The sequence below is a fragment of the Clupea harengus genome, chromosome 10 (genome assembly GCF_900700415.2).
Source record: "Clupea harengus chromosome 10, Ch_v2.0.2, whole genome shotgun sequence".
In the NCBI taxonomy this organism is placed as follows: domain Eukaryota; kingdom Metazoa; phylum Chordata; class Actinopteri; order Clupeiformes; family Clupeidae; genus Clupea; species Clupea harengus.
The window spans coordinates 22698589-22708588 of NC_045161.1; the positions used below are offsets into that span (position 1 = coordinate 22698589).

The 10000-nt window shown below is 47.6% G+C and overlaps 1 protein-coding gene across 10 annotated transcripts in view; it reads left to right on the forward strand.

Annotated features, from left to right (window-relative positions):
• Positions 1-10000, forward strand: part of celf5a (cugbp, Elav-like family member 5a) — a 175238-nt gene that overhangs the window by 13448 nt on the left and 151790 nt on the right. For all 10 annotated transcript variants that reach the window (XM_031574429.2, XM_031574432.2, XM_031574428.2 and 7 more), the window contains exon 2: positions 1059-1141. In XM_031574429.2, the coding sequence (XP_031430289.1) occupies positions 1059-1141 (83 nt within the window). The remainder of the gene's footprint in view (positions 1-1058; positions 1142-10000) is intronic.

Consider the following 10000-nt stretch of genomic DNA (forward strand, 5'->3'; position numbering starts at 1 on the left):
TAGTGTTTGCGGTGGACAGAGAGTACTGATGTTATTTGATCATGCTGCGATAGACTGTAGATTTCAGAATCTCAGCTTGGTCTGCTAACATATCAGTTAAATAAATAAACAGAAAGCAGGTCCTGTGGGTGAGGTGAGGGAGCATCCCTCCCTTCAAATGCTCTTTGAGAAAGCTATAGCTGTTCCTAGCACAGGCTGGGAACATTATCGCAGACCCTCCTGTGTCCTGTATAGAATACGAACGTCTCCCATCAGGTAGGCACTACAGGGTTCCAATTAAACACAGGAACGGATACCTGAATAGGTCTAAAAACTCTTACCTTCCTTTATCAGTGACTCCTAAACTCAGGACATAAGGGGGAGTGAGATGAGGGTCTGTGTTGCGTGTACAGAATTAACTTCTGTCTGCGCTGTTTGAGTCATATACTGTATGTATGTCACTGCACTGTAATTGTTTGTATTTTTATGTGGCAGCCTTTAAGACAAATTTCTCTAGGGACGATTCATCTTGAATCCTAAACCACACACACACAGACACCACCACCACCACACACTCCCACCCCACACACACACCCCTCCCGGTTTTCCTTTGCAGTGGGCTGTGTGTAGCGATGACTGACATGGGCTGAGCCTAAGTGGGGATGATGGGGAGCCCTGGGGTTAGGGATTTGATTGATTGCTCAGTGGTCTCATTGTTTTGTCTTGGGGAGGATTCTGCTGGTGTGTATGCATTGTTAAACAACTCCACCGCAGTCCCCTCCGCTGCGACGCGTATGTCTTTTGTTTTCAGAGCAGGTCAGAAAAAACAAAGACACACATTTCATTTTTTTTTGTTTTAACTCTTCTCCCCTCTACGCTACCTATTACTTAATGTGAAATATTTATCGCATATGTATTTAGTATTTTATTTAGTCATTTTTAGCATGACGGCGACCCTAAGCCAGCCGCAGGGCTGTTGTTCTGAGGTGGGTGTTAAACGAAGCTGACGTGTGGCCCTGCACTTATGCCCTGTGTTACGAGGCTGACGTGTGGCCCTGCGCTTATGCTCTGTGTTACAGGCTGTGCGTTCCTGACCTACTGCGCCCGGGAGTCCGCCATCAAGGCCCAGAACGCCCTCCATGAACAGAAGACACTGCCAGGGGTAAGTCATCCTCGCCATCCTGTTCTTCGTCACCTTCTTCCTTCTCTTCCTTGTCCCCTTGTCCCTCTCGTGCTCGGCGGGGACTCTCAGGTCAGCCCCAGAGCTCAGAGGAAATGCCACATGCTCCCTCAAAAGATGACACCAACATGGAAGCCTTGCAGGGACGTGAGGTGTGTGTGTGTGTGTGTGTGTGGGGGGGGGGGGGGGGGTTTAAGATGCTCCATCAGACTGCCCTGTGGGGGGCCCTATATTGCCTATATATGTGCTGTACACTTGCACCAGAAAATCTATTCATTTGTTCTTTGATTCATTCTCCTCATCACAAAAGCACAGAAGGCATCGTTGATGCTAGCCCCATTTCTTTTTTTTTTTTACAGTAAATCAAAACGAATTTTTTTTAGTGGAAATATGAATGTGTCGCACACAAAGGGTTTTTCTGTGCCTTTCTGTCGTGTCAGGGCTTGTTCTTTCTATCTTTCTTTCTTTCTTTCTTTCTTTCTTTCTTTTCTTCAGCGCTAAGGATAGCAACCAATAGGGACAGCAAAGCCGGACAGCTCTACATGGCTAGATCCCAATCCCCATTGGCGTGGTAGTGTCAGTGGTGTGGGGCTAAGGCAGGATCTCTGTGTGAACTAGACAACAGGAGAGCCAGCCCAGCCACAAGGCACATGTTTCACATTAAAGATGCAAATACGCCACTGCTAACTTTGAACGTTTCTGGTGGATTCGTTTAAAAAAAACAAAAAAAAAAACAAGTCGTTTTTCTTTTATCCTTCAAATTTGCTAGGCTTGAAGCTTGAGGCCTTTTTTTTTCTTAAAGAGCATTTGAATAATAAAAAAACTTGTTCTTTGAGAGAACGCCAAGGGATGTGTTGAGGGGAGACTATAGCTGTGTGTGGCAGGGCGTTTAAAAAAAAGAAGGGGGGGGATTCACGCAGAGTCGATTGCCAGTGCCATGTGCTGATGGAGTGACTAATTGTGTCCACTTGCCAACCTCGCAGGGTATCCGTCAGGGCTGACCCACCCCTGGGATTAAATGGAATATGCAGATGAGCAGGCGAACAGGGGCCACAACGTGCGCTCATGGCTAGTTTTTTTTTTTAAAGGGAGGAGTTCCCAAAGCGTCTGGCTCTTTAAAGATTTAAGATACAAAAAGGGATGTAAAAGATTGACAGGCACTCTGTGACAGGAAGAAATTAGAGGCTGAATTTACCTTACGGATATGCATTAATGTAATGCATGCGACTTCCATACAAGCAAGAGACAAACACGCAAGAAAGACACACACACACATACACACACACACACACACACACACACACACCCACACACACACACACACACACATAAACTAGTCACCTGTGTGAAGATTCAACAGTGCATTGTAGAATAAAACATTTGTCATTCTGTTCCCTTTTGCCTGCATCCTGTAGTGACTCACGCTGAGTCTGCTGGAGGTGCTTGCGTGGGACAGAACCTTCCAGCATTTTACTGAAATGCAACAGCAAGCCATTGACATGTGTCAGACTCTGCTGCGGAAGCTACATTTTACCCCCCCCCCCCCCCCCCCCCCCCTGTCCTCGGGAGGCTCTCCTTACGGAGAGCGAGAAATACACGGGTGATTCAAGGCACAGCACACACTCAGGTGTGTGTCGCGCAAAAAGCAAACACAGGGATAGTGATACCGAATCTGACGCTAAGCTAAGCACTGAGCCTGTACCATCAATGATGCAAAGGCCGACAGTGTAGTCTCTGTTGGTTGAGGAGGATACAAGTCAGATTTAGAGGAAGAGCAAGGGAGAGAGAGAGAGAGAGAGGGAGAGGGAGATGTAGAGAGAAGGAGTTAGAGAAGTTATGAGTTATATCGGAGTGCACAAGCAGATCTTTTAAGGTTGGTCTTGTGGAAAAAAGTATTTCAGAGGCCTCCTGTCAGCCTGCCACCCCTAAATCTCTGCGTTGCCACCCCCCTCTCGTTCTGTGCTGACGGTAAGTAGATATGCCAGTAGTTTGTTTGCAAAATACTGCTTGATGTGCACTTTGCCAGGGGCAATGGTGTAATTAATGTAAACTAATATTCCCCTGGAGACGACTTATGAGTTATTAACGGCTACGGTTCGTCATTAACTCTTTGAACGCCAATTCATTTTTTTGGAGAGGATTTTGATGCAATGTGACATCTTATACTGCTGTCGTGATTGGAAGCACGCCCAGATCCCTCCTCAGTTATTGACACGGAGTATGCACAGTGAATGTGACACCTGAACGTAAGCACTAAACGTACTGCTGAGCTTTCTCTTCTCTTTCAGAAGCAAACAAACAAACAAACAAACAAACAAACAAACGACCAAAAGCAGTTTGCAGACATCCACAATGTCACACGTCCTTCCTCTGAGGTTTCTCAGATTCACATATATACTTCTAAAGCAGCCGGCTGCTCTGTGTTTTTCACACGCAGGACACACTGAAGGCAGCTCTGTGTGTGTGTGTGTGTGTGTGTGTACGCAGGACACACTGAACGCCTCCGTGAAGGACAGGAAGGGGATCACTGAAAATGCGAGGTGCTGACAACCGCTGAAGTGAAATGCCTTGTGTTTGATAAGATAAGCAGAAATAACCAAGATTTGATTTTACACAAAGCAGTTACGCAGATAGTATTCAAAAGAAGTGCGGTACTGAGAGCATTCAAATGAAGTTTGATGTATGTGTGTACAAACTTCTCACATATGTGTGTGCCACAGTATCTGTTTTTATGCTGACTACAGTGTTGTATCTTTTTTGTATTCCTCTCTTTCTCTCTCCCCTCTCTCTCTCTCTTTCTCTCTCTCTTGCTGCTGAATTCAGAGTAATGAGCTTTCCCGTGCCTTGTTTAGCTCTGTCTTTATTGAACCCACCTGATAGTTTGTTCTTAGGGCATTTAACCGTGTAGATTAAGGGTGCTGCCGTCTCCGTCGCCGCCGCCACCGTCGGCACGCGTCACAGCTCGTCTCAGTCGGCGCTTTAGTACAGCAGATTTATCCAGCAGAGCATGGGCTCATGACAAATCCCATCGGAAAAATTCTTCATCACTAAGCTGCATTAAAAAAATAAATAACAGTGTCCTTAGCCCCCTTTTAACATGCAACTATAATGCCGGTGATTGTGTTGATGCTCTGCATTTATAAACACAGCATGCACGTCCTTGTGGGATTTTTTTTAGCCGTTGGACCTTGAGGTGGAGTGGGGGGATAAAACAGCGCACGGAAAGCGTGATGGCAGTGGTTCAGTGTGCTGGCTTATGGTGATAATGGACACATTAGCCAAGAGGTTGGGAGGAATCCGAAGTCCTGCGCTTAGGACATATGCTTTAAGCATGTCAGCTCTAGTCCCCCCCCCCCCCCCCCGTTCCTTTCTCTCTCTGTTGTTTCCATTTGAGTAACCCCACATACATATGAATTATCTCTGTGCCCATGCACGCGGATGCAAGCACGCACAGACACACGCATACATATACTGTTATGCAGACAGGCTCACACATTCAAATTTGCATGCGATTTAACATATCCTTCCACTCCCATGTGCACACATATATATATACCTTTTATATACATACATACATACATACATACATACATACATACATACATACACATACATATATACACATTATATTATATTTATTTATTTATATGTATATATTTATATACACACACACACACATATAGACAACACACACATACAACAAATAGACAGACAAGACATACTTCGACATACAGATACATGCATAGAGAGACATACACACACACACACACACACGCGCGCGTACACACAAGATGGGAGCAGTGTGGGCCGGTGCTGTGCCGGGCCCGGCCGACCGACCTCGTGTGAGGCAGAGAAGAAGGAGAGGTGGCGTCCGTGGCGTCCGTGGCGTCCCCGGGCCTCTCGCCTCTAAGCAGCAATGGCAGCAGCAGCGTCCGCAGGGCTTAAGACGCCTGGAATTTCCAATCCACCTGCTCATCAACCGGCCAGCCTGCCTGCCGCAAAGACTGAATAATTCAAGGCTGTGTTTGTGAGCGGGGAGGAAGGGAGAGGGAGCCGCAGGAAGCCAATCGAGGCCCTCAGGGTGGGAGGCCTCACAGCCGCCGGTGGGTAGGTGAGGGGTGGGCTGTGTGTGTGTGTGTGTGTGTGTGGGGTGGGCTGTGTGTGTGTGTGTGTGGGGGGGGGGGGTGGGTAGGTGAAGGGTGGGCTGTGTGTGTGTGTGTGTGTATGTGGGGTGGGTAGGTGAGGGGTGGGCTGTGTGTGTGTGTGGGGGGTAGGTGGGTGAGGGGTGGGCTGTGTGTGTGTGTGTGGGGGGCGGGGGGGAGGGGGGCGGTCTCGTTAGAATTAGGCCCCTGGGCAGGTGCCGAGGCGAGGGCTGTGGAGGTGGTTGTCGGGGAGGAGGGGGGAGGAGGTGGGGGGGATCTCAAACTCAGAGGGGAGAGTCAGAGACAGGAACAGCGTCTCCATTTGAATGATAAGTAGAACGGCAGACGCGTCCACAAGTGTGTGTTCTGTGTTTGTGTTGGGAAAAAGGCAGAATGGGAGGCGGTTACTGCTCACAAAAACATTTACGCACAAAACGAATCCTCTCACCTGGACTGCGCTCATAAAGCATCTCTCATTTGTCCAGTGTTTCCATGCTAGCCCTTAACAGTCATCAAATATGCATGTTAAATGATTGCCAGACGTATGATAAGAATGGATGGATGGGTAGTGTTTTAAGTGAGTGCTCAGGGTATGCTTAAAAGGCTTTTAGTTAATCTTGGGAGTATATATGATCTGTCTGACTGGGAAACCAATGATCTTCCGAGGGGTGCTTGGCGAAGGTTGATGGCTCTGCACGGAGCGCGGGGTTCTTCTTTCCTAAGCCATCTTGATTCATCGGGATGACAGTGAAGGGGGTTTGTGGATTGCCACGGCCCTAATGGGTTTATGTTTGTGTGGCCGGGGCTGCCTGCCGCCATCATGGCAATATTACTCTCGGCGGCTAACTTTCTGTTGATTAATAGAAGCCCTCGACCGCTTTTGTGACATAATCGAAGTGGAGGTTGGAGTTGGAGCACAGTTTGTGCAAGGCGGTATCTAACTTGCTTCTGAAGTTTCACTGTAATGGAGGCTTATTATAGCGTTTCCAGTAGTGATGACGGGGGGGGGGGGGGGGGGGGGTATCAGTGCAGGGCCAGGGGTGTGGTGGCATGCAGAGAGAGGGGCAGGGGGGCAGTGTGTGTGTGTGAGTGTGTGTGTGTGTGTGTACTGAAAGGCTGTAATGACAAAGGGGTGTAATGTACACAGTAAAGAGCTTCTGCACCAGAGTGCTCCTCAGGGACCTCAATCCCCTCTTACCCCTGGAGCTGCCTCCGAAAATAGACCAGGAGAGAAATAAATAAATAAATAAATACATAAAAATACATAAGGCTATCCGTTGGCTCTGTTGTTGTTTCTCTGCTTGCTTCCTTCCCTTTTTTTCTCTTTCTCTCTTTTTTCTGTCACCCCCCCCTCTTCTGCTGGATTAGCCACATATTTAGTCAGCCCTCCGCCTCCCTAGGGCTTTGCTTTTTAAGGTATTTAGCAGAGAGCTGGCCTTGCACTTTGCACCTCCTTTTAAAAAGAAGAAGAAGAAAAAAGAAAAAAGAAAACGCACATGAAAAAGGAGAAAAATAAAAATAATAACACGGAATGCGGAACACTAAAATAATACTTGGCTTGTTTGATTTACGGGTGGCGGGCGAGGGACTCTGAGTGACTCCCAGAATGCACGGCGGCCGTAAGGGGTTCATCTGCTGCTACCACTGCACGGCGTGAGATGCACACTGTGCAGAGGCCTGCTCACGGACAGCTGCTGGGCTGATATGGGAACATGCATGGGGCTGACCATTGAGTGGCTGACAGCAGGCATTGTGAAACAGTGGAACGGAGCCTGAATACTCGACTCCCGCGCAGTAAAGGTTTGGTCGGTAGGAAAAATAGGTGGCGTCTTTTCATGGTGTAGCTTGCCGTGAAAAATGGCCGCGAACTGAAAAGAATCCACCAAACCAGCTCCATTAGGGTACTCCGGGGTGCATGAGTGCTATTTTTATTATTTTTATTGTATTTTTTACACACACACGGCACAGGTTGGGGAAAGGGAAAAAAATGAATTATGAATGTTTCTTATTTTTAGCGTCTTTAGCCTATTTCTGGCTGTGGCTGGAGACTGGCCGTGTGTCTGTGGAATTGAGTCATGTGACCGTGATCTGGGTTAGCTGTGAGATGGGAGTCTGCGCCAGCAGACAGGGAACAAGAGAGGGTGGGAGGGTGGCTCTGTGTGTGTGTGTGTGTGTGTGTGTGTTCTGTGTGTGTTGTGTTAGCGTCTGCTAGCCCTCCCCTCTCGGCCCAACCGGAACTTTGCCTTGGCTCGGTTGCGCTCAGGTTGTGACGGTACCGTCCCTGGCGGGCCGGGCCGGGCGAGATGAGCATGGCTCCAGGGCGAGCGGAATGAGGCCCACTGGAAGGCCCACTTAATGGGAGTGCCAATCCATCTTGCCGGTCCCCGAACACGGCGGTGCAGGTGTGTGCCAACACCAGGCTCACACCGAGGTGAGAAACTCTCAGAAAGACAATTAATGGGCCCCGGCATAGGCAAGGCCCCTCATTCCAAAAAATACAAAAAATGAAACATATTTTAAGAGTTTCAAAAGTGTCTCTCTTTGCTCCCCAAGCAAGCATCTGAAATATTTCAGATAGATTTTACTTAAGCTATAACAAAAGGGTTACATAACTCAGGATGAATTCAACAGCAGCTTTTGTCATTTAAAGTGTCTTTAGGCATGTAGAAAACATTTCATTTAAACAAGATTAACAACTAGTGATTACTATGTGAATGTAATATTCTGTAGAAAAAGCACACTGTTGTCATTCAAATCAGAAAATATCATATTATGAACCAGATAATTAAGATATTATTTTAAACACTGTCATCGTCCAACCAAATGACAACCTAAAATAAAAATATGATCTATCTGTGAAAAGACATTATCACCTGCCAGAGAAATCCTTCGCTGTCAGAAACACAGCTTCACAAAGAGAATGCAGAATAGAGAATCCCATTACTAAAGGGCATTCCATCTGTGGTCGTCACATGGCCAATGTCATTTAGAAATGACATGCAGTTGTCCCTGCAATCACAAACTTCTTATACAGAAAATATTTTTTTTTTTAAGAGTTTCTCTTCCCTAATCTCACATTTCCATGTACTGGGTGATACGGACGAGCTGACTGTTGTTGTCCTTTTAGGCGAGGGCACATGCTGTGCCCCTGGCTGCCCAGTCTGCTGTAGCCTGTCTGAGCCTGAGAGAGAGACGGTGAGTCAGGGACAGTAGCCTTTCATTAGTGTGCTGTTCATGGAGCTCTTCTACGGTCTCATTTGGGCCTTTGTGTGTGTGCATTTTGGTTATAAGAATTGTATTATTTCAATGTTTCTCCTCTGCTGTTTATTTTGTTTATATGACATATACAGTATATATATATATATATATATGTCATATATATATGTTTGTTCATATATAAGGTATATAATATTTGGACCTTATTATTGGTGGACCAATATTTTGAACAGTCATGGCAATAAAGATGCTTTGAAGTTTAATTGAAAACTGGCAGAGAAAGAAAGAAAAAGATAGATTGAGGGCCAGGGAGAGAGAGAGATAGAGAACAAGGGAGAGAGATGGAGAACAAGGGAGAGAGATGGAGAGAGCAAGGGAAAGAGAGAGAGAGAGAGAGAGAGAGAGAGAGAGCGAGAGAGGACACAGGGTCATGTAGACAGCTTGAAGCCATACTTTCAGCAGGGTGTTGGAACAGTGGTCCATGTTAAAACAGCCATCCCCCTGGGCAGGAGAGCCCACTCCCCACTCCGCCTGTGCCTGTGCCTGTGCCTGTGCCTGTGCCTGTGCCGTACCGGTGCCTGTGCCTGTGCCTGTGCCGTACCGGTGCCTGTGCCCGTGCCGTACCGGTGCTGCCTCGGCCCACCTCATTTGGAAGGCAGATCCGGCGGAGGCCACAGAAGGTGGGGGCACAGCAGAACATTTGTCAGCAGAAATTGGGATTGATTCGCCGCGATGAACTATTCACAGCGGGACGGGGAGTGAGGTTTGATTGACAGGAGGGCCTGACAGGGGACCGCCTGTGGCCCCCCACACCTCCCTCCACCACCCCCCCACCCTGTAGCCCCCTCCACCCCGCCCCATAACGCTCCACCCTCATCCCGCTCCAGACTGGGCCAGTGGCACAATCACGGTGCACGTCAGCAGAGTCGGGGAAGCAATGACCCAGAATATAAGTGTGGGGGAGTGTTGTATGTGAGCGTGTGTGTGAGTGGGTGTGTGTGTGTGTGTGTGTGTGCGTGCGTGCGTGCGTGCGTGCGTCCGTGCGTGCGTGTGTGTGTGTGTTTGTTCAACCTCGTCGTGTGGAAGTAACTAGTATTTGCATTGCCAATGAATTCAGAGGGGCAGCTCCGTATGCCCACCCCCCACTCACAGCCCCAGTCGAGGCATGTCCTCTGGTGCTTGTTACACGCTGGGCAGTGGCAAAGGGCAAAGGGTAGAGGGTAGTGACCTTTCTGTTGGGGAGTGATGCCTGGAACATAACCACAAACTCCATATTTTATTATATATTTTATATTATTATATATATTCAGACAGGGTCATGTGCAATATAATTCCATTTGAAAGATTCTGAAAAATAAAAGCTTGTGCCTAAGCTCAGTTTTCGCCATTAGCTAATAGTTTGTGTTTGTTGCTACAGTACTTATAGTACTGCACGCCTTCAGTGATGGGGAGAAACTAACATTGCATTTAGCTGATCACAGCA